Consider the following 24,506-nt stretch of genomic DNA (forward strand, 5'->3'; position numbering starts at 1 on the left):
GGTGGAGCTGTGGCTCAGCTGGCAGAGCACTAGCCTTGAGGGAGGTCAAAGCTCAAGGACAATGCCCAGGCCCTGAGTCCAAGTCCCAGGACCTGCATAAAAGAAAAACAATGTGGTAGTGCACTCCTGAACCCTGGCACTCAGGAGGTTGAGGCAGGAGGCTTGGGACTTTTGAGGTCATCCCATGCTATGTATCTCAAACCCTCATTACATACTGGCATATAACTGATAAATGTTAGTGAAGAAAGACCTTGTTTGGATTTCTTTGAGTCTCTAATTTCTATATTTTCACATACCACTTTTCAAGTTACTATATCATGTTGCCCATAAATGTGCAGGCTAATAACATCTTATGTTATTTAAGTTTTTGTTATTAAAGTTTTTGTTAGTTTGTGTTATTAAAGTATTTTTATTCCCAGATCACTTGAAAAGGTCTTAAGGAGCCCTGAGATCTTTCCACATCTGGAAAACCACTGACTTAATCCAAAAGATGAAGGAAAAAACAATCCCTGAGTGGTTTGGAGGTCAGGGTAGGGGGATGTTGACCTTGACAAAGAACCCCTGAATTAGGCCCATACCCCAAAGAAATTCAAGAGGGCAATTCAGTTATTTCTGACATTCCTTCTCCCACAATTCTACATGTAGCCTCACTTTATTTTTGCAGCACTGGGGAGGAAGACTTTTTTTTTTTTTTTAAAGACAAGCTGGCCTCTAACTCATGGTCTTCCTGCTTTAGTCTTCTGAGTGCTGGGATTCTATGCACCTGCCACCACACTCTGGCTTTGATTCGACAGGCGATAAAAAATATAAAGACTTGTTGCTTGCAGTCACAGAATTTATGTTCACTTGGTTTCTGGGAGTCATGTTGGCAAGGCCATGCCCAATCTCTGGAAATGCCATCAGGTATAGGTTTGCAGGTAAAGGAAGAAAGGCCAATTTCTGCTCAGAGAGACCAGAGGCAATTCCCTTCATTCTTTCTCTTGGATTAGTATCGTGCCCCATCTGGCACTTAAGGTCCCTGTCATCCTGCCTACTTGCCTTTTCTGAACTGATTCAGTTCCACTTCTACCTTCTTGGATGCTTGCAGCCCCCAACCCAGCACTTAGCAACTTTAGGAATCCATGTTGATGTTGCTATCTAAAATCTGGACATCTGGAGCCCTCCACACTCTCACCTCCCTGCTGACCACCACTGTCTGTCTCTGCTCTCTTCCTTACCAAAGCTAATCTTGTTGAAGTGTCAAGTCTATTTTCTCCACAGATATTCAATCCCTACCATTCACTGGCTCCTCATCCTCAGTCCTGGAGAATACTTTCTGTTCCACTGCTCACAAACTTAATTTTCTTTGCCCTCATGCCACCTTCCTAGCTCTAGCCTCTGTTCCTATCAACTGCTGCATGCTCCCTGCCCCTTACTCTACTTTTCCATTTTGACATAACTGTTGTCTGTATTCTCCAGCAGAATGGACGCTTCCTGAAAGCAGGGGACTCTCCCAAATCATAAGTTACTAGACCAGGCCTAAAACAGGCCCCTGAAATACACTGAAAGTTCTGTGATAGGGATGTCATTTTGCTCATAGAACATCAGTCGGTGCACAGCATGGTGCCTAGTCCTGAGACATGCACACACGTATTTACTGCACTAGTGAAGGAATCCAGCTAAATGATGTGATTTAAAAAAAAAAAGCTGGAGGCTGGGAAGGTGGCTCAGTGGTAGAGCGCTTGCCTTACATGCATGAGGCCCTGGGTTCCATTCCTCTGCACCACATAAGCAGAAAAAGCCGGAAGTGGCGCTGTGGCTCAAGTGGTAGAGCACTAGCTAGAGAGCTCGCCTTGAGCTGAAGAGCTGAGGGACAGCGCCCAGGCCCAGAGTTCAGGCCCCATGACTGGCAAAAAAAAAGCTGTGACCTGCTCATCTTTGCGTTCACTGGTGGTTTTTGTTTTGCTTTTGTTTTCCATTTGTCCTTGTTACCTCACACCTGGGCATCAACAATAAATCTACCACTATCACCCTCAGTGCTGGGACGTGAACTCTGGACTTGGGTGCTGTCCCCCGAATTCCTTTTGCTGAAGGCTAGTGTTCTATCACTTGAGACACAGTGCCACTCCCAGCTTTTTCAGTGGTTAATAGGAGATGAGTCTCACACTTCCCTGCCTTGGCTGGCTTTGAACTGCAATCCTGAGATACTAGGATTATAGGTGTGAGCCACCAGGGCTAGGCAACAATAACGTGTGCGTGTGAGTGCGTGCTCATGTACACGTTAGTACTGGGGCTTGAGAGCTTCCTGCTTTAATTTGGCTAGTTCTAGCCTTTTGTAATTAATTGGAGACAGGAATTTGCCTGGGCTAGCTTTGAACTTCAAGCCTCAGATCTCAGCCTCCCCAGCAGGTACAATTAGTTGTAAGCCACTGGCATCTGGCTAGCAATAACCTATGAAGCTCTATAGTTGAAGTCCACCCTACATGCTTGTGCTACCTTAGTTTACCGCTCCTCTGCTCAGAAGCTTCCAGTGCTTCTCAGTGTAGTGTCTACTGTGCAGAGGCAATGCTGCAAAAGCTCCTCTCCAAGTGGATTGTTCAGAACAGTGGAACAAATTTTCCTATCCCCACAACATACTGATCAGGGAGACAAGTTTACATATAATATACAGTGCATACACTTATGAAAGGGAGGGAGAGAGACTAACAAAATTCATTAATTGCAGTATAAGCAAATGTAAAATGTTTCTAGAGGAAAATGTGCTCAGATTCATTTGGGCATGGCTGGCACATATCCTGGCCTTAGGGAATTCCCCTCCATGCCAAAATTGGTAATTCTCACAGGCTATGACATCAGCTGTCTAATATACCTGACATGTAAAGCCCTCTTAGATTCCAGTGTCATCATGAAATCTACACTGAAATCTTTCCCCCATCATTCTAGCTAACAGTGATAGCTTTACCCTGATGTCTAGACAGCTTGTTTGACAGCTACTCTATCTACTGTATTTTCATGTATTTTTAATTCCTTGTGAGTATGTCTTAACTCTGACGAGACTGTAAACTCTTGGGAGGAAAATGGTTCTACTTTTATATCCTATACAACCCATAGCACATAATAAATAGTAAGCATCCATTGTTACTGACATGAAGCAATGACTTGTGTTCCACATTAAACACATCCAATCAGGATCTCATTTTCCTAATTGCCAGTTCTGCTCCCCGCCCTGCCCCCCCAAAGTCTCCTGGAGCCCTTACATCAGGAGGCTGCCTTGGGAAATGTTTCATTGGGCACTGGTGGCTTTCACCTGAGTAGTTAATAATCCCAACTACTTAGGAGGCTAAGATCTGAGGATTGCTGTTTGAAGCCAGCCCAGGTAGAAAAGTCCGTGAGACTTACCTTCAGTTAACCATCAAAAAGCCAGAAATGGAAGAATGGCTCAAGTGGTAGAACACCAGTTAGATCGAAAAAGCCAAGCAGGAGCTTGAGGCCCCAAGTTCAAGCCCCAGTGCCGTTTCCCCTCCCCCCAAAAGGAAATTTATCTCACAATAGGAAATGGCTCAAAGTATGAATGGGTCAGAGAAGATGACCTTGATTACATACAGGTATGTATGTTCCAGGCCACTTACAAATGTATCCTCACACCTGCAGTATTCGGTGAAGAAACTGGGGCTCTGAGACCGGGTGACAGGACTTAGGTCATTTCAAAGCTGCTACTGAGAAACATTCTGACTCCAGAGTCTGTGGTGAAGATGATGTACAGAGTCTGGTCAGGGCTGCTGCGCTACCTGAGGCCTCCCCATCCTGTTTCTTAAAACTGTTGGGTCAAAGGGGATGAGGCAGGCCCAGGAGGACTTTTCAATGAAGGGTACATGAGCAGCATCTCTCCCCCAGCCACCACCTCCAGGTTCCATGCTCTCTGGCACTGCCGCACATTCTCTGCTCCTGAAGAAAAACCAGTCAAGATTTGAGTCAGACACTCAATGTGCTGTTCAAGGATCTTGCCGGCAACATTGTTTATAACTGCAAAAAAATTACCTGTTAAGAACTGTGGCTAAATGCAGTACAGCCATCAGATGGAGCACTGTGTTACTCGGTATTTAAGGGACAGAAATACGTTGGTAATGAAAGAAAGCATGATACATACTTATGCGTGTGTGTATAGGCCTGGGACATTCATGGAATACATTTAATCGTTACCTATCCAAGAAACACTAAGTAGTTTAGAAGGAAAAACGGGTAAGTTTTCCAGTAAGCGTCTGTAGAAGTTTTTGGGTTTTGTTTTTAGGGCCTGGGCGCTGTCCCTGAGCCTTTTTGCTCAAGGCTGGCGCTGGTGCTCCGCCGTCTGAGCCGCAGCTCCACCTCCGCCTTTTTGATGGTTAACTGGAAATAAGAGCCTTACAGATTTTCCTGCGCAGGCTGGGTTCGAACCGCTACACTTCATCTCTCAGTCTCCTGAAGAGCCGGGATTACAGGCGTGGGCCACACTGGCAGCCGGCACTAGTTTTTTTTTACCAAGGCCAAAGAAGGTCTGACACGAAACCCACGCAGCATCGACCCACGGGTGTGTGGGCCTGGAAAGGACGAGGCGGCTGAAAGGGGAAGGGGACAACCCCGCAGCTCCGCGGGGCGGACGGCGGGGCCGCACCGGGCGCCCGGGGGCGGGGGGGGGGGGCGCTACACCGAGCAGCCCTCGGCGTCGGGCGGCCGGGGCCTCGCGGACCCCAGGCGGGGGGCCGACCGCCTCCGCCGCCCGGCGCTGGCACGCGGGAACGGCCCGGCAATGTTACCAAAGTCGCAGCTCGGCGGCGCCGGCGCCCGCGGGCGCCCCGGGTCCCGTCGCGCTCGCCGGCCGGCCTCCAGGCCCCGCACGCTCCAGCCCGCGCCGCGCCGGTCCGCCGGGCCCGACCCTCGGGCCGGGGTCCCCGCCTCTCCGCCGCGCCCCCGGGTCTCGAGGATGAGGGAACGGAACATCCACGGGCAGGCTCCGCCGCCACCCTCGGTCGCTCCCACTCGGCGCCGGACAGGAGCGCGGGTCCGCGAGCCGCGACAGCGACGCTCGCCGGGGCTTCGCCAGAGCGCGTGCGCGGGGCCCGTGCGTGCGCGACGAGGGCGCGGCCGGCCGGGACTGCGGCTGCGTAGAGGCGGCACCAGGCGCTGCGCCTGCGCAGTCGTGGGGCGGGGCGGGAAGAAGGGAGGCGGTGGCCCCGGCGGCGGCTGTGAGGAGGAGGAGGAGGAGGGGGTGCGGAGGGAGGTGTTTCTGTCAGTTCCGGCTGTTTGTTCGGGAAGTGGATCCGCCGCTGCCGGAGCAGCCCGGAGGGAGCTGCGGATCGCGAGGCCAGCACCGACCCCGCCCGCCCGCCCGCCCGGCCGCCCGCGCGTTCCGCCCCCGCCCGCCATGGCCCGGGACTACGACCACCTCTTCAAGCTGCTCATCATCGGCGACAGCGGTGAGGGCCGCGGCGGCCGGAGGCGGCGCGGGCCCTGCCGGGCGCGGCCCGCGGGGGCCTCGGGGCGGGCGGGCGGGGAGGTGCCGGCCGCGCGGGGCGGGAGGCGGGCGGGCGGGCGGGGCCGCCCGGCGGACCCGAGCCCGGGGGGGGGGGTGCGCCGGGGGGCTCCGGCCGGTGCCAGCCCGCCGGGCGGCCGAGCCCAGGGGCCGGGCGTGCGGGGTCCACTCCCCGCGCCCGCTCCGGCCTCACGTGTGACCTTGGTCAAGTCTCACGATGTCCGGAATCGGAGAGACCCGGGTTCGAGTCCCGGGACCATCAGTTTTGTGCAACTCGGTGACCTTGGGCAAGTTGCTTCGCCTTTCCGAACCTCAGTTTCCGCATCTGGGAAATGGAGACCTTCCTCGCTGGGTAGTTGTGAGTATGTGCCGAGATAAAGTGGGCAAAGTGCTCGCAGCCTGACCCGGGGTGAAGTCAGCTCCAAGTAAGTGCTAGTTGTCGGTGTCACCGTCAGGCTCCTTTGTAAGACCCACGCCTCTGTTAGAAGTCGGGGGGCGGGGAGGTGCCCCGTGTCCTCGGCCCTCGTGGGGTTGCTGTGAGGTGTAAATGAAAGGGGCAGGTAAGAGCGCTTCCGCAGATCTCGCGTTGGGTGATCATTAAATCTCGGCATGGTTCAGTTTGCACGTCTGTGAAGTGGAATGATGGTCGGGCTGCCTCCTTCCAAGGCCGCTGTGGAGTGTTCATTGAGATAGTGCACACATAGTGTTGGCACACCCAGCCAGGGCGCAGTGGCGTCTCTCAGCTTCCTCTATACCAGAGAGGTATTGCGGGCCGGTCAGCCAATGTGTCTGGCCCAGCACTCCTGGTTCAGACCTCCTGTTCATAGAATAGTGCCTGGCACCCAGTAAGTATGGAATACATAGTTGTGGAATGAATGAATGAACAGTGTTTCCGTATGTAGTTGTTGAATGAATGAATGAATGACTATCCAGTGTCCTTAGAAAAGATACTTTGGTTTCTGGCAAGGGGCAGGGAGGGTTTAGAGGTGTTTGGAATGTGACAGGTGTGCAGGTTTATTGGGTGACCGAGAGGTCAGGAAGGCAGGCCCCAGGAGGTTTATGGGAGCATAGTTAAATTGCTGGGATTACATGGTGTCCTGGAAGGAGGCCTAGGGAGCAGCTAAGTTTATAGACCAGACTTCAGTTGTGGATCCGGATGAGGATCATGTGACTGGAAGTAGAGGCCAGGTTGGTTGTAGGGCTCATGGACAGTTGAGGAGATAAGGGGAGCGAATCCCTTGTGAAACCCAGGATGTAAGAGGAGGGGTGAGTGGCAGGCAGTGCCGTAGATGGGTGATGGAAGTGCTCCCACCTGAGGAGCTGGACGGGGCTGTGGTTGGTGGATTTGTTACCCACAACTTGGGATAGCAGGAGGGGATCCTGGAGCCGCAAAAATGAGAGAAAAAAAACAGGATGGGTGGGGGCGGGTGGAGGGAACTCAGGGTTCAGAAGCCAGTGGGCACTGAAACCCTTGGATCCTGCACTGTCTTTTCTCATTTCTTCAGCTCCAGTATTCCATCGTGCTGTCCCAGGTTGTGGGCAGCAACAAATGGTGCCGATTTGTTGGCGTTCCAATGAGATGGAAGAGTAATTGTGGTTGGGGCAGAAGTGAGGAAGGTGGAGGGCTGATTGGTTGTGGTTTGAATGAAGGGAACCAAGCAAGCTGCCGAGTCTCTCACTTGGACTTGGCCTTTGGTTCACCCCAGGGTCCCGAGGCTCTGCCTATGTAGCATTTGCCTTCTGCTCTGGCCTTGGTTAAAGTCAATCTGCTCTGGCAAAGGTCTGTCTTTATCCCCCTGCAAGACATCTCTGGCCTCTGTGTTGATCTTTAAAAATGAAAGGCTTAAACTCAGCAAGAAGATGCAGCGTTTGCTGGCTTTTCTCCTCCAAGAAACCCTGGGGATGGTTTTGGCTGCTTTCTTACTGTGCATTTTACATGGTTTATTGATTTTTTTTTCCCCCACTCAGAAGTCAGGTGTGGGAGAAGACTCACTGGGTCAAGATTTCTGTGCTCTGGCAATGAGTTCAATCTGAGTATGTAGCCTGGGCTGTGCAGAGGAATTAAGGTGCATTGCTATTTGATTTCTCCTGATGTTAGCTGATATTCAAAGCCCAACACTTAATGGTAGCTGTGGAAGTTCTAGCTTTTTTTTTTTGGCTGGTACTAGGGCTTGAACTTAGGGCTTGGACACTATCTCTTAGCTCAAGGCTGGGACTCTACTATTTAAGCCACAGCTCTGCTTTCCCCACTGTGTGTGTGTGGGGTGTGTGTGTGTGTGTGTGTGTGTGTGTGTGTGTGTGTGTGTGTGTGTGTGTGTGTGTGTGTGTGTGTGTGTGAGTGTGTGTCCTGTGTGTGTGTGTGTGTGTGTGTGTGTGTGTGTGTGTGTGTTGGTCCTGAGTACAAATAAAACAGATTTAGGGCTGCTCAAGGCTAGCATTCTTCACTTCCGGCTTTTTAGTGGCTAATTGGAGATAAGAGTCTCACCAAATTTTCTGTTAGGGCTGGCTTTGAACAGTGATCCTCAGATCTCACCCTCCTGCATAGCTAGGATTACAGGTGTAAGCCACCAGTGATGGTTCAAACTAAGCTTTGCAGCTGAACAGAGAGCCTGACATTTACTCTGTGTGTGTGTGTGTGTGTGTGTGTGTGTGAGAGAGAGAGAGAGAGAGAGAGAGAGAGAGAGAGAGAGAGAGAGAGAGAGAGAGAGAGAATGATTTCACAGACACTTTCTCATTTGATTCTCACCCATGGCCTGAATGGTTGGCCATGCTCAGAGGAGGTAACTGGCTTGTCCCAAGTCACACAGCTTGTCAGAGACAAAGTCAGGAGCTAATGCACATCTATGCTAAAACGTGAGAGCAGCTGGTGTTGGGTTGGCAAACAGCAGGCCCTCAATGAATGTTAGTTTCTTTATAAATCTAGAGTTCTTCTTCCCACTCTGCCACATTGTACACGCTTCTGGAATGTGTTTCCTTGGCTTTTGCATCTCTTCTTTATGCCTGAGGTTCTGTACTTTTTCTTCTGCTCTTTAGTCACTGGCTCTTTATTATTATTGATTTTTGTGTGTGCCAGTACTGGGGCTTGAACTTAGGGCCTCGGGGTCACACTTGGCTCAAGGCTAGTGTTCCTTCACCATTTGAGCCACACTCCAATTCTGGTTTCTTGCTGGTTAATTGAAGATAATTGTCTTGTATTTGTCCACATAGGTTGGCTTCAAAGCATGATCCTCAGATCTCAGCCTCCTGAGTAAGTGAGCCACTAGCGCCTGGCTTGACTCTTGATTTATAACAGCATCCACTGGGCAAGCCATCTTCACTCTTCAAAAAGCTAGAGGCTAGCGTGGTCATCAGACCCACTTAGATCCCTCCACTTTACAGATGAGTAAACTAAGGCTCTGGAGGATGTGACTTATCAGGGTACACAATGAGATGGATGAAACTTGGGGTCACTTTATTTGGGTCCACAGCAGGCTGGAACTGAAGCAGAGAGGAATGAGGGACATGTGGCCCACGGAAGGAGCAGAGTCAGGGTGGCTGGCATGCAGAGGAGTGTGATGGCTGAATGTGGCGTTGCCTCACTACCAGGAGGTGTTAGATGTGCTGGGGCCTGTGCTTTTTGTAGGGTAGAGAAGGCTGGAGTAGTGGTTGGTTGTTTTTTTGCTTTTTTTCCCCTCAAGGCTAGTGCTCTACCACTTGAACCACAGCTCCACTTCTTGCTTTTTGTGTGGTTCATTGGAGATGAGTCTCACAGACTTTTCCTGCCCAGGTTGGATTCGAACTGTGATCCTCAGATCTCAGCTTCCTGAGTAGCTGAGATTACTAATAGTCATGAACCACCAGTGACCTGCTTGGAGTAGCAGTGGTTTTTTGTTTTGTTTTTTCCCCTGTCGGTCATGGGGCTTGAACTCTGGGCCTAGGTGCTGTCCCTCAGCTCTTCAGCTCAAAGCGAGCGCTCTACTGCTTGAGCCACAGAGCCACTTCTAGTTTTCTGGCAATTAATTGAAGATAAGAGTCTCGCAGAGTTTCCTGCCCAGGCTGACTTTGAACTGTGATCCTCATATCTCAGCCTCCTGAATTGCTAGGATTATAGGCATGAGCTACCAGCACCCGGCTGGAGTAGCAGTGTTTTATGTGAATATGGCCATAGGTGGTGGCAGGGATTTTCGGAAGGTGGCCTATGGCAGTGGACATCACGTTGTTGGAGGTTGCTGTTAATACCACATGGTGACTCACGGCCATTGTGCAGCCCAGTGGTTTTCATCTGCTCTGTCAGGAGCATCGGGGTAGTGAGCGGACCTGGCTGTGCCACCGTGTGTCATAGTAGATTTGGATGAAATAATCACTTAAAGAAAGGACTCTGCCTGGTGCTGGTGGCTCACGCCTGTAATCCAAGGAGGCTGAGATCTGAGGATCACAGTTTAAAGCCAGCCCAGGCAGGAAAGTCCGTGAGACTCTTATCTCCAATAAACCACCAGAAAACCAGAAGTGGCGCTGTGGCTCAAGTGGTAGAGCACTTGCCTTGAGCTGAAGAGCTGAGGGACAGCGCCCAGGCCCAGAGTTCAAGACCTATGACCACACCACCCCCCCAAACAAAAAAAAAGGACTCTGCTGTTCCCCCAAAGTCTGAAAGCTACTGCTTTTTGTATAGCTGTCGGTAGGATGCAATTACTTCAGGGATGGATGGATGGAAATTGTTTTGTTTGTCCCTCCTGGGTGCTGGGCCTGGCTCACAGCACTGTGAATGACAGGGTGAAGAGGCCAGGTTTGTGTCCTGGAGAAGCTCAAGGCCTAGTGGCCCAGACAGCAACTTTTAGCTGAGCAAGCTGGACCCAGAAGGCACCAGGAGGAAGCAAAGGAAGCGAATGGAGCAGCAGGTGTTGGTGTCAGGCAGAGCACTGTAGAGACTTGGCTGATCAGGAAGCCTCAAGGTGGGTGGAGCAAGGAGGAAGTGGTGCCGGGTAAGAGCACAGGTGCCCTGGGCCTGGCATCTGCCCGCCCAGGAGGGCCTTGCCTTGCCCCTGGCCTGTCCTTGGGATAGCAGGCCTCTGATGTACCCAATCCTCCAGGGCATCCCCAGAAGAGATCCTGAGAGAGGACTGCCTGGAGAGGTGTCGGGCTAGGTTAAGAGCAGCTGGGCTTGGCCTGCAGTGGTGGTTTGCTACCTGGTTACTTGGAGGCTAGGGTGGAGGCAGTGTTTTTGAGAACCTGATTAGAGCCATGGGTGTCTCCCACAACAGGGCGCATGCGCCCCAAATCTGCATGTAGTCACATGGTATTTATTAGATCCTAGGTTGAGTTTGGTGTTTCTAACTGGAGTGAGATGTAGCAGCCGCGTGGGGTCGCTTTATTCCACTCCCTTGGTATATTGAGATTCCCCCAAGCTAGGTGCCAATGGCTCACGCCTGTCATCCTAGCTACTCAGGAGGCTGAGATCTGAGGATCAAAGTTTGAAGCCAGCCCAGGTGGACAGATCTGCCAGGCTCTATCCCCAGTTAACAACAAACCCGAAGTGGAGGTATGGCTCAAATGGTAGAGCTGTGATTGAAAAAGCTGAACAAAGGCTGGGCTCACACCTGTCATCCTAGTTACTCAGGAGGCTAAGAGCTAAGGATCATGGTTCAAAGCCAGCCTGGGCAGGAAAGTCCATGAAACTCTTCAATTAACCACTAGAAAACTGGAGGTGGCACTGTGGTTCAGAGTTGTAGAGCGCTAGCCTTGAGCAAGAGAGCTCAGGGATAGAGCTCAGGCCCTGAGTTCAAGCCCCACAACCAATCAAAAAAAAAAAGAAAGAAAGAAAAAAGAAAGAGCTGAGCAAGAGGCTGAGGCCTTGTGTTCAAGCCCCAGCACTGGCACAAAAGGGAAACAAAGAGTCCCCTGACAGTGGGTATTGTGGGGTCCTGAGTTTGGGTCTTCCTCCTCTTTGGTGCAGAGACTTAAATGAGCTGCTGTTTCCTCTTCTCAGGAGATGGAGGATGAGTTCTGGGATCACCCAAGTGCCCACCACACAGACAGAACTCAGTACATGCGTACATGTTAATCATTTCCTCCTGAGGCCAGTTGGCCTGGCTGGACTTGGGGGTGGTGAGGGGAGGGTGGGAGGGAGGGGCAGGAGGGCAGGGAAGCTGCAGTTGGTTGAGGTCCCTCCCCCCCCTCCAGTTTTGCAGTAAACAGCCAGGAGCTGCTGTGGTAAGTGCAGTCATCTGAACAAACGTAGGCTGGTGGCCTAATAGGGGTCCCGGAGACTCTGCCACCCACCTGCTCGCCCAGTTGGTGCTGACTCAGTGTGGGGGATGGGGAACGCGGGACAGTCGCTTCTAGTTGTGTGGGCCTCAATGTCCTTACCTGCAGAAAAGCCCTGATGAAATAAGGGTTCATCCCGGCTCTCCAGCTCCTTGTTGGAGTTACTTGCAGACAGACGCTGCATACATAGGGTGTGGGCTTGGCATCTGTGGCAGCGACGCCCTTCAGGGCATCACTTGGTCCCTCAGTCTGTGTTGTCTGGTATCTCCCTCCAGCCTGCCAGGACAGCCCTGGGCACTGGGCTTGGGCACAAGTCTCTGTCACCTCCCCCAGGGGAGTTGAGAGCAGCTTGTCTTACATGAGGACGAAGGAAAAGGTCAGGGATTGACTGGAAGAGATGTTCTCGGTGTGTGGCTGCTTGGAGAGCATCCGCCACACGAGCTGCCTTTTTCTTGTGCCTGCACTGAGCTTCAACTCAAGGTCTGCGCACTGTCCCTTAGCTTTTTTGCTCAAGGCTAACACTCTGCCATTTGAGTCACACCTCCACTTTGTTGTTGTTGTTGTTATTTAAAGATAAGAGTCTCAGTGGACTTTCCTTCCTGAGCTGGATTCAAGCCATGATCCTCAGCTCTCAGCCTCCTGAGTAGCTAGGATTACAGTCGTGAGCCACTGGTGTCCAGCTCTGAGCATGTTTAGACTTGGCGCTCAGAAGTTGGCTGCAAGGAGGAACTCACGCCCTGCTCACCCCTGTGCTTTCTCTCTTGCAGGTGTGGGCAAGAGCAGCTTACTGTTACGATTCGCAGACAACACTTTCTCAGGTAAGTCCTCCCCGGCTGCTGCAGAGGCATTTCAGTCTTTAAATCCTCTTCCCTAGCTCGGAGCACATGGCTTCTGTCTAACTCCTGGAACTTTCTCATTTTGGTTGTCCGAGGTTGGCCAAGGAGGATGGTAGTCGTAGCTTAGAAGCTCTGTATTCTGTCGCAGTCTACCTGTTCAGAAAGCCTGACTGTTCTCCTTTCTTGGCCCAGGATCTGTCTCCTTACACCCAGCATTTACAAGAAGTCTTCCTGTTGGAAATCTCAAGCATGTACCTCCTGCTGCCCTAAGAACCTCTGCTTGGTGTGGGGTGTATCTTTCCACTTTTTTTTTTTTTTTTTTTTTTGAGTTATGGGGCTTGAACTCAGGACCTGGCACTATCCTTGAGCTCTTTTATTCAAGGCTAGCACTCTACCACTTGGGCCACAGCTCTTTGTTTTCTGGTGGTCAATTGGAGATAAGAGTCTCATGGACTTCCCTTCCCAGACTGGCGTTGAACTATACTCCTCAGATCTCAGCCTCCTGAGTAGCTAGATGACAGGTGTGAGCCACCAGCAACTGCTTTTTCCACATTTTTGTTGTTGTTGTTGTTGTTGTTGTGGGGCTTGAACTCTGGGCCTGGGCACTGTGCCTTAGTTCTTCAGCTCAAGGCTAGCATTCTACCACTTGAGCCCCTGTGCCACTTCGGTTTTCTGGTGGTTTATTGGAGATAAGAGTCTCATGGACTTTCCTGCCTGGGCTGGCTTTGAACCACAATCCTTAGGTCTCAGCCTTCTGAGTAGCTAGGATTACAGACATGAGCACTGGCGCCCAGCCTCCACTGTTCTTTGACTCCACCTGTTCTTCAGAAACTTTGCTTCTCTCTATCAGAATTATGCTTTCACCCTGCCAGCCGCAGGCCTCCCTGGGTGGCAGTGGCTGTGTAGTTTTGTGTGCTGGGTGCGCATGTAATACTCCGCCACAGGGCTCATGCTAGTGTGTGGCTTCTGGGGGCTTCTGTGGTCCCACCTTACTCGACATACTTACACGTGTGTACGGGGCTCCCCAGAAGTGAGGTCACGGGGCCATTGGGTCTGAGGCATGTCTTCTTTTCCCTTGCAGAGATACTGAGATAATTTGAAGGGATTGAAAGTGCTCCTTGTCAGCTCTGATCAGTGTTTCCCTTTTGCTAAGTGGGTAGGCAGAAAGTGCTGCCTTGTCCACCTCCAGCAATGTCTGCAGCAATAGTCATTGGAAAGTTAGCTTCTCCGTGTGACCTTGAGGGAGTGAACTCAGCCTCAAGTTGTAAAAATGTCACTGTCCGTCTGACGTGGTGGGATTAGGCGCACCTGAGAACACAGGACCCAGTGCCTGGAGCCCAGTAATCGCCTACTGTTCATTGTGGCTGTTAGATGAACTACTGGGCAGCCTCTGCTTAGGCCAGGAATTGTCTCTCTGCCTGTCAGCTGCCCGCTCTAGGGGATGCTTTGTGGTCTCCTCTCCTCAAGTGGATTTCCGGTAGCTTAGCCCACTGTTGGTTCTCAGTAGGAACATTTCCCACACCACTGATCCGTGGCTCGGCAGCCATGCTTCTGTGTCAGATCCCTGCGGCCCTGTCTTCCCTGAGCAGGGTTTACAGCAGGGCTTCTCCATGTCACACTCTTGACACTGGGCCCTGCAATTCTGTGTTATGTGTATGTGGCGGGGAGGGGGGGATGCTGAGTCAGATCAGCCTCCTAGATGCCCATGGCACTGTGACAACCAAAATTGTCCCCAGACGGTGCCTGATATATGGAAACAAGATCTTCCCTGATTGGAGACCTCTGATCTTCTATTTTCTTTCCAACTTTCCTTTTTATTCTGTGTGTGTGTGTGTGTGTGTGTGAGAGAGAGAGAGAGAGAGAGAGAGAGAGAAAGTATGCATGAGTGCGTGTGCGCACACGCATGCTGGTCCTGAGCTTGAACTCAGGGCCTGGGTACTGTTCCTGAGCCTTTGTGCTCAAGGCTAATGATGTTCTATCACTTGAGCCACAGCTCCACTTCCTGCTTTTTGGTGGTTAATTGGAGATAAGAGTCTCAAAGGCTTTCCTGCCCAGGTTGAATTTGAACCAAAATCCTCAGATCTCAGCTTCCTGAGTAGCTAGGGTTCCAGGCCTAAGCCACCAGCAGTCGGCTTACTCCTTTTTTTTCTGGCTCACTCACATATACATTCATTCAACCATCAGCTGTTTGTTTAGTTCCTAACCATGTAAGGCACTGGGTTTTCTGGCCCCTGAACTGAATCAGGTGCTAGCTTGGTTTCTGGCTGGGTTTTGGCCTTAGCTGCTTGCTTCCATGTGGGGCCTCTGCTCCTCTTGAGTATGACCTTTGGTAGTCTTACCTATTCTTTCAAGTGGAGCTCAGCTGTGACCTCCTTCCCCCTATTGCCTTGATTTCTACCTCACCCTAAACGTTGACCTTTCCCACACTTCTTATAATAATTTGTGTGTGCGTATGTATGTGTGTGCATGTATGTATCTATCTATATGTCTGTCTCCTGCACAATGTGATGTGGCACGCTGTGAATGGAGCGAGACTGCTCAGAGTAGGCGAGCCTTTGTCAGCCTAGACTGGACTGGACTGTAATACCGGCTCTTCTCAAATCCACCTTCCACAGAGATGCCCCAAGCAGCTCATTAAACGTAATCTCTACCTGACTTGTAACTGTAACCCCTCTGGACATCACCTTTATAAAAACAATAAAAAATACAAAAAAACCTAGAAACAAAAACCCTGCAGCTCGTGTCCTGGTGGAGACTCAGTCCTCCCCATCCCACACGGAAACAGTCTATGTTGTCAAAATGACACAGAGACCTAGATGTCAGCCGTGGATTCCCGGCCTGCCCGGCTATGGCTTGGCCTTGCAGACTGTGCACTCATCATCTCTGCCTGGATCAGTGCTTTAGGTTACACCCTGTTAGTATGTTAGGAAGTTAGTTTTCTGGACCATTTAATTTTTTTTTTTTTTGGTCGGTCGTGGGGCTTGAACTCTGGGCCTGAGCGCTGTCCCTGCGCTCTTCAGCTCAAGGCGAGCGCTCTACTGCTGAGCCACAGCGCCACTTCTGGTTTTGTAGTGCTTTATTGGAGATAAGAGTCTCACTGACTTTCTTGCCCAGTCTGGCTTTGAACCACGATCCTCAGATCTCAGCCATCTGAGTAGATTATTTAATTTTTTTAAATATAATTTTATTAGGTGATGTACAGAGGGGTTACCATTTTGTAAGTCATGTAATGAGTGTGTGTGTGTGTGTGTGCGCGCGCGCGCGCGCGTGCGCGTGTGCGCGTGTGCGTGTATGCTCGCGCGCTTGAACTCAGGGTCTGGGCACTGTCCCTGAGCTTGCTCAAGATTAGCACTCTGGTATGTGAGCCACAGCTCTACTTCCAGCTTTTGGGTGCTTAATTGGAGATAAGAGTCTCACAAACTTTTTTTGCCTGAGCTTAGCTTTGAACTGTGATCCTAAGATCTCAGCCTCCTGAGTAGCTAGGATTACAGGTGTGAGCCACTGAGGCCTAGCATGAGAACATTTCTTTTTGGACAATGTCATCTTCCCTTCGCTTTCTCCCTATTTCCCCCTCCTGCCCACAAGTTGCATAAGTTCATTTTCCATCTTGTATTTCCTATGTTAGGAAGTCAGCTTTCTGAGTCTTTTAAATACTATGACTTCCTCCTCCTCCTCCTCCTCCTCCTCCTCCTCCTCCTCCTCCTCCTCCTCCTCCTCCTCCTCCTCCTCTTCCTCTTCTTCTTCTTCTTCTTTTTTTGCAAAGAACGAAAGAGAAAAACCTGTAGTGGATCATAGGTCTGCCCATTCTCAAGTCACAGGTGACCTGTCCTGCCATTCTAGTGGAGCCTTTTTTCCCAGAGTCACATCCCAGTGTATTTCCTTTGTGGCATTCCCACTGTGAAACGTCATCTTTCTTAGTTTGTCGCCTTGTGTCCTGCCTCCCTTCCACAGTGGACTCCATCAGGGCTCTTTGCTCAGGAATCTCGTGGGGCGCAGAGGGTGTGCGGGGTGGGTGTTAGGCTCCCAAGGTCTGCCCTGTGCAGTTTGGGGCGTGGAGGCCAGGGCTCCCCACTGGCCCTGGCTGACGGGCTGCATGTGTGCAGGCAGCTACATCACCACAATTGGAGTGGACTTCAAGATTCGGACTGTGGAGATCAACGGGGAGAAAGTGAAGCTGCAGATCTGGGACACGGCAGGGCAAGAGCGCTTCCGTACCATCACCTCCACGTGAGTCCAACCCCCCTGCCCCGGAGCCCCTTCCTCTTCCTGAAGATGCCCGAAGAGGCATTGCCATGCCCTGGCTTGCGTGGGATGGGCAGACCGGGCTGAGTGCTGGCTCTGGTCCCCTCCCCTGGGCCCAGCTTCCCCCAGCTAGCGGTGGCAGCTCCGTCACCCCTGTGCATGTGAAGGGCTCTGCCCGCCACGCACTGGCCAGGCAGTTCCTTCTGGTAGGGCTCTGGGCATCTACCCTAACTCTTCAGGGATGAATCTGTGGGGACATGTGGCTGTGGGGAACCCCTTCCTCCATTTCTTCCCCCTAAACTCTTGACTGGAGCTCTGCTCCCCACTGCTTTTGCTCCTTGGAGGCCCTTGGCCGCAAGAGGAGGAAAGCTCGGGGTTCTGCCACGGGGCTGTCAGTCCTTGAGCTGTGAGTGGAACAGATTCCAGGAAAGCGCAGGGTGGGAGGCGGGCTGCTTGAGATGGGAATGGCCGCTCTGCTCCGGGCTTTGGGCAAGTCGCCTAGACAGAGTGCGTGCTTGTTCCCAGAGGGCTACCGTGCAGGGTTTGATGCTGAGGCCCAAGGCCCAGTCCCCACTTTGTGCTTTTCCTGAGTCTTCTTGCTGACTTCTCCCACCGTTGTACAGATGAGCGAGCCTCTGAGCAGTGATCTGTCCCCAGTGATGGCAGAGCCAGGGCTGGCTTGAGCAGAGGGCTGGGGTCTGGCCTTCTGTGGGAATTCCCGGGACCTCTCCCCAGAGCAGTTCCTGTCAGTGGACTCAGCCAGGCATGGGTGGCATCCCCCTGGGAGAGGCCCCTGTCCCCCTTCAGTGTAGACACTCAGATGCCTGTCCTGGGCCGTCAGGATCCCCCTGGTAGGGGTGGGGAGCGAGGAGGCGCAGGGCTGGGTGGGAAGGAGGCACAGGCGCTGTGTGGACTGAGGCTGCCAGCATCAGCCCTGCAGTGGGCACATGAGTGTCTTGGCCGGGCTCCCTGAAGGTGCTCTGTGATGACACACGGGTGCGCGCCACCGGACACGAGGGCTTTTGGGTCAGGCTTCTTGGTGTAGGACGACATCAAGAGTCTCAGGTGTGGCCAAGTGGTAGAGAGCTTGCTGAGCTCAACCCTCACCCTCACTGTGGCCCAGGTGTATCACTAAACACACGTGGTCCCAGTAAGGAGGCCTGGGAACAGCTTGGGAGTCACACGAGTGACTCTCCTGATTACTTAGGATTGGAACTGAAGTTCATCTGATGCCAAAGCTTAGGCCTTTCCCCGGCTCTGGCTCCGAGGGTTAAAACCAGTTTAGGGGTTCACGGCAGCAGGGACAATAGGCCTGTGCCCTGGGCAGGGGTCTGGGGCATGGAGGCCTTCTCTGTAGATGCCGCTGCTGTTCCCCACCATGAAGTCTGCGCCCTTTGGGCTGGGCGAGGTGAGCGGAGGCTGAACTGCCGCTCTGTCAGGGAGACTTGGAGAAGTAACTCAGCACCCTGAGGACAAGTGTGTGTTGTGGGTGCTGGAGGAGGGGAGGTCTCAGTGCTGGGGCCCGTGGACTCACTGGGGTCCTGCCTGCCTGTCTGGGGAGACACCACACACTTGTCACCCCGTGTTGGTAGTTGGGGGGGTCTGGGCCAGTGAGGGTACCAGATTCGGCCTTGTCTGATCCTGAGCACTGATACGGAGCAAAACTGCATCCTGCTGGCCTTCACAAGACTTGCTCCCTCTCCCTGAGCAGCTCTAGTTTGCTTGTCTGAGGGGCGGCTGTGGGGAGGTGGGGGGAGAAAAGAGGGAAGTAGTAAGGGTGGGTGACTTGACCCTGGGCTGGGGACTCAGACCTGAGCCCCAGGATTCTAGCCAGACTCTCCCCTCGCCATGTCCTCTGTCCTCCCTGGCAAAGGGCCACAATGGCTTCTGTTGGACTGAGTTGCTACAAAGATGAACAAGGTAGCGGGTATGAGGGGTTTGGCCCAGTGCCTGGCCTGAGCTCGGCGCCCACTGCTCCTCAGCCCAGAGCTTGCGCAGATGAAGGCCTGTCCCTTGCCCAGCGCAGGCACGGTGCTGAGGAGTGGCAGGGGCTCTGCCCAGGGCCACGCTGGGGCATTTCTCGGGTGCAGGGGCATTCTGCTGACAGGGATCACGGTCCACCCTAGAGGCCACCATCAAGCTGCTGGGTAATGAGCTGGTGGTCAGGGCAGCAGCTGCCTTGGGGCTGGGGCTGGGGCGGGTTCAGGCTGTGGGCCAAGTGAACGCCCGCCCTGGGTGGAGGGACAGCTGCAGAGGCCGCACACGGTGCCCTCCAGGGCCGCCCGCCACCTCTATCTGGGACTCCAGATTGCCCCGGCAGGAGCCGGAAGAATGATAAGGAGCATTCTGCCCTTGGGGTATCCGTGTTACCTTTTTAACATCTCACCTAACCCCAAGAGGTGAGTACAAGCCCCCCCCCCATTTTATGGTTGTGGAAACTGAGGCATGATGAGGCAAAAGCAGTACCCTTGAAGTCCTAGCATTTTAGAGACGGAGCCGTGTTCTTTTGTCCTCAGATCAGCCTGTAATGTGAAGAGGCGGCAGAGAGAGTTCATGGGCGGGCAGATGGGAACAGAGCGGCACTAACGGCCCAGCCACTGCTCCCGCACCCTGCCTGGCCCGCACCCCCTCGGAGCTGGGCTTTGGGAGAAGGGCTCCCCACACTGGGTAGCAGCAGCCAGCAGGCAGGGAGAAGCAGCCTGTCCACAGGGTTTGTGTCCCTTGGGGTGTTCTCAGAAGCCCATAGGCATTGAGGGCCTGCGTTCTGGCCGTGCACTGAGAGGGTCGGCACCAGGGCTCTTGGAGTTGATGTCCTCCACCTGTCCCCTGAGCCACCAGCACGAGGAACCACATCTTCCTTCCAGACCTTGTAGCAGCTCTTCTGCAAGGTTTGGATGTCTAGGCCCCAGCCTTACGTGTTCTTGTTGCTGCCCAGCCCCCCAGGAGCCCAGAGATGCAGGAAGGGAGGGGTGCGCTTTGCCAGGGCTCCACGAATGAAGCAGCTTCTGGGAATGGCATTTTACTAAACCAGATTTCAGGAGAGAAAGTTCTGAATGTTTGAGCAAGGATCGTGACCCTCGGATGGCAAACACAAAATTTGCCTGAATTCTAAAGATAAAACGAGAACTTCAGAGAAGCCTCCAGCTGCTGGCAGACCCCGAATCCCCTGGAGTGACTCCTCAGACCTGGTCTGTCACCTCTGGGCCAGCACCCCTCCTCTCTGATGCCCTGGGGACAGGCACGAGGCACCAGTGCTGTGGGAGCCTGCAGCGGGTGCGGGGCTGGCCACGGAGGGAGGCAGCTGCTCTTGTCTGGGCTGAAGCCTCATGCACTCTTGGCCCCACAGGTATTATCGGGGGACCCACGGGGTCATTGTGGTTTATGACGTCACCAGTGCTGAGTCCTTCGTCAACGTCAAGCGGTGGCTTCATGAAATCAACCAGAACTGTGATGACGTGTGCCGAATATTAGGTGAGGCCGGGCTCCGGGGCGAGGCGGTGCAGTGCGTGCGGTGCGGGCGGCGCGGTGGTGCGGTGCGGTGCGGGCGGCGCTCGGGGCTCTTGCGGAGCTGGCTGACTCTGCCCTGTCTTGAAGTTGGCAATAAGAATGACGACCCGGAGCGGAAGGTGGTAGAGACAGAAGATGCTTACAAGTTTGCGGGGCAGATGGGGATCCAGCTGTTTGAGACCAGCGCCAAGGAGAACGTCAACGTGGAAGAGGTGAGGCCCAGCCGAGACCCTGGGCGGAGGGGCGGGCGGGGCTGCGGGCGGGGCTGCCTGTGGCCTCAGCAGCCAGGCCTCCCTTCTCCCAGCTGGATCAGGGCAGCTGTGAGCAACCTTTGACGCCCGCTGTGGGCCCTGCGTGTGCAGGGCCCATCTCTCATCTGTCTCTTGTGTTTCATTCTAATAGGGAACCTGAGGCTCCAAGGGTTTAATAGCTTTAGGAATGTCACACTAGTGAGAGGTGGGGGTCAAACTTCGCTCTGTCCCACCCCCAAGCCGTGCATTTCCACCCAGCCCCTGCCTCACTGGCTGCCTCTGCTCCCACGGCCAGCGCCTCCTGCTCTGGCTCTTCCTGAGTCCCGCTTGCTTTCCTCTGGCCTCCACAGCTCACCTGCTGTGAGCGGCTAGGGCTGCCCAGCATCGTGTAGCCGTGGAGACTGGTCAATCGAGGGAAGAAAGCCAGAGCTTTGCCACAAACCCCCTTGCTGGCCTCACTGGCCCTGACTCCTTAGTGGAGTCCAGGGCTCCAGGCAGAGTGGGTCCCTGGTGCCTCAGGAGCTTGGTCCTTAGGCCAGGACCTGAATCGTGGACTTGCCCTCTCTGGGCTTCATTCGCTCATGGGTAGGAGCCTAGCCTAGTTTGTGCTCATAGGCACTGGCTCTGCCGCCTTCGGCTTTCCCTTCCCGTCCCACCACCGCTGCTGCCGTCGCTCGCTTTCTGGGTGGAGTGGAGATGAGGAAGGCGGCTTGGTGGATGCAGCTGCCTGAGTCTGGTACTGGAAGGACATCAAGTAGTTGAGGAATGGTTCTAGACAGGATGGGTAGGCCCGTGAGCCAAGAGGTGGCCTGGGGTGAGCAGACCGGCTTCCTTCTGGCTGTGTCTAGAACGGGGCACCTTTACCTGTCTTGTCAGAAGATTCTTTTTTTTTTTTGGTCAGTTGTGGGGCTTGAACTCTGGGCTTGGGTGCAGTCCCTGTGCTCTTCAGCTCAAGGCTAGAGCTCTACCACTTGAGCCACAGCACTACTTCCGGTTTACTGGTGGTTAATTGGAGATGAGAGTCTCACAGACTTTCCTGCCTGGGCTGGCTTTGAACCACGATCCTCAGATCTCAGCCCCTTGAATAGCCAGGACTACAGGTATGAGCCACTGGCGCCCAGCCAGAGGATTCTTTCTAGTAAAAAAAGGACTGGAAATCCCCTAAAAAATAGCTTCCCCAAGTCTATACGCTCAGCTCTTTATTGTTGTTTTTGACCTTGAACTCTCTCCTCCTAGAAAAGGTTTTGAGGGCTGGATGTGGTAGCACATGCCTGTAATTCCAGCACTTAGAAGGCTAAAGCAGGAGAATGATGGGTTCAGGGCCATCCTGGGCTACACAATGAGACCCTGTCTCCAACCAACAAAAAGAAAGGGTTTGGAGGACGTAAGTCCAGTGCACTAAGGACCAGGAAGCTGGGCTCCTGGGCTGGCTGGGAGGCAGCCGTGGCAGCCCGCAGGGGCTTGCTTCCACACTAAGCGGGCTCTGCCATGTCCTCTCCAGATGTTCAACTGCATCACAGAGCTGGTTCTCCGAGCCAAGAAAGACAACCTGGCCAAACAGCAGCAGCAGCAACAGAATGACGTGGTGAAGCTCACGAAGAACAGTAAACGAAAGAAACGCTGCTGCTAATGCCCCGGCCGCTGCAGAGACTGCGCTGCGGTCCCTCCCCCAGCCCGAGGCCCAGAAGGCTCCTCGGGGGACAGTCTCAGTTTCCTGCCGTTATTTAAAGAATTCTCCATGTTTTTTGTATCGGGAGGCGCCATCCGCACTTCCTCTCCCTCCCCCCTCGAGTGCCAAGAAGGTGTTGCAGGAGCCTGCCCTTCCCACTGGTGCCCTCCTGCCTGCCGAGGCGCCTGGACTTGGCGAGGACGCTGCCAGCTGAGCGGACTGATTAACCAGTTTGTACATAGTGTATATTGCTTTAACCAGCCGCACACCCTCGTTCTGCTCTGGCTTTGCCTTCTTAATGCCAACCTGCTGAACAGACCCCGCACCCTCCCAGCCCATCTGGCCGCCAGCAGCTTCCTGAGGAGACAGCCTCACCTTGTCGCTGTGTCTGGCTGACCTGGACCCTTGGCGTGGGCTCCACGTTGCTCATTCTCTCCTACAGGCTGTCCCTGGCACGCAGGGTCTGACCCCTCTCCAGGGCCTGTGCCGGCCCACCTTCCTGCCCCCCAGCTGCTCTGGGAGCTGGGGCCCCGGGGGCCTTGAGGCATGCCCCGACCTCTGCTGGCCCCAGGGCCGTTGGTTCTGAGAGGAAGTCAGTACTCAGCTTGGCCTACTCGTTTCTTGTCCTGCCTTCTAGAACCTCTGCTGCATACCCAGGGAGCCATGGCTTGTAATTAAGCCCAACATGTTGCGGTTCCAGCAGACAGGTAGGGGTATGCCTGCAGAGATGGGGCTTGTGGGGGGCAGCAGGGTGGAATAGGAGCATTATTTTAACTGATAAACGTGAAGCCAAATCAAATTAATTAAGCTCCTCAATTATTTTCTTCCCAAGGCTTGGCTGGCCCCGCAGTGCAGGGTGCCGTCCCCCTGTAGGGTCTAGCGCGTTTAGAGCAGTGAATTGCTTCCCGTCATCTGGGACCCAGGCTCTTTCCATTTCTTGGGAAAAGAGAAGGGGCCCTGCACCCTGGACCATGTGGGCCAGGGGCCTCCTGCTGGGGTTCGGAGTCTGTGTACTAGCACCTCGATGTGGGAGTGGACATCAGGGGCTGTCAAATGATGGGGTGACGCCTCTGAGCTGGGGCGGCAGCACTGGGTCACTGACAGAGCTGTTTTCGTGTGAAGGTGGTAGGATTTCGTAGCATGTGGGAAGAAATGGCCGTGGGTGGGGGCAGCCCGTTTTGATGGAGGCCGGTTCCCTGGAGGAAAAGCCAAGGCCACCTGCATTTGATGACTGCTCCTCCCCAGCACACTTCATTCCCTTCTCCCCTAAAAGGATCACGTACCTGGGAAGAACTGATCTCAACACCATGATGTGTTTTACTAGATTTCCTGTCCTAGGCGATTTCCAGGCACAGCCCTGACTGGACAATCACTGACTGCAGAATTTCCATGTTAACACTGTGGATGGGTTTTTAATCAATAAAAACTGGGGGTTTCTTCTCACCTGTCTCTCCACTTGTCCAAAGTGTCAAAAGCTGGGGTCCCATGTGACAAGGCCTTCACCTTGGAGCTGCGGGCGTGGATGGGCGCTGCGCTGGCGGGCTGAGCAGCAGACAGCCTTGTCTGCAGAGCTGGGAGCAGCAGCGCAGTCCCCGTCCTTGGCATTGTCCTGGCTGAGGAGGCGCCTGCCTGGTGGGCATGCGCAGGGCTCGGGGCTCCCGCGGTGGGGTGTCACGCTTGCCTGAGCATTAAGCCAGGCTGGAGCACTGGAGGGCTTCTGGCATCTGGACATGCCGCAGGCATGAACCGGGGGTCCCAGGGCTAGATGGACTTGATGCGAGATTCCGTCAAACAGACTTTCCAATGGTTTACTAGGATTATTTCTGTATTGAAAGTTTCTAATGATGCTTTTTAAAAAAACATACTAAAAATAAAGATTCAAGCTGCCAAATTTCCTTCCAGGATCTGTTTGCTCTCCCTCCCGCCTGTGCTCCGGTGGGTCTGGCTTCTTTCCCACCCACGGGTCCAGCTCCTGCTTGTTTTCAGTGTGTGTCTGGCGCAGGTGCCTGTCAGGCCCTGAACAATTTCAGAAGCAAGTTCACTGCGCTAGGGCGGCTGGCCCCGGGCGGCTCTCCCCTCCGGATCAGCGCCCCGGCCGGGAGCACAGGTGGGAAGACGCCATGGCAAGCGCCATGTTTGTCACATGCTGGAAGGACGCAGGGAAGCCTTGGCCTGCAGTGGTTTCTTTCTGGCTGGGAGTTTGTCAGGTTCAGGGCCAGGTGCGGCCTGCCTGATAGTTTACATGCTGGAGGCCTGGCGGGAGCCTGAACGGGATG

The 24,506-nt window shown here is 53.7% G+C and overlaps 1 protein-coding gene across 1 annotated transcript; it reads left to right on the forward strand.

The window, feature by feature from the left end:
• The first annotated feature begins 5,208 nt into the window (after positions 1-5,208).
• LOC138808472 (ras-related protein Rab-35) lies at positions 5,209-23,673 on the forward strand. The gene is made up of 6 exons (XM_069994742.1): positions 5,209-5,429; positions 12,493-12,543; positions 16,665-16,788; positions 20,150-20,274; positions 20,398-20,522; positions 22,063-23,673. Exons 1-6 carry the CDS (start codon positions 5,378-5,380, stop codon positions 22,189-22,191), a joined length of 606 nt encoding a protein of 201 aa, XP_069850843.1. The 5' UTR covers positions 5,209-5,377; the 3' UTR covers positions 22,192-23,673.
• Positions 23,674-24,506: the final 833 nt, after the last annotated feature.

This window comes from Dipodomys merriami, unplaced genomic scaffold (genome assembly GCF_024711535.1).
Source record: "Dipodomys merriami isolate MVZ:Mamm:240054 unplaced genomic scaffold, mDipMer1.0.p SCAF_45, whole genome shotgun sequence".
NCBI classification, from domain to species: Eukaryota; Metazoa; Chordata; class Mammalia; order Rodentia; family Heteromyidae; genus Dipodomys; species Dipodomys merriami.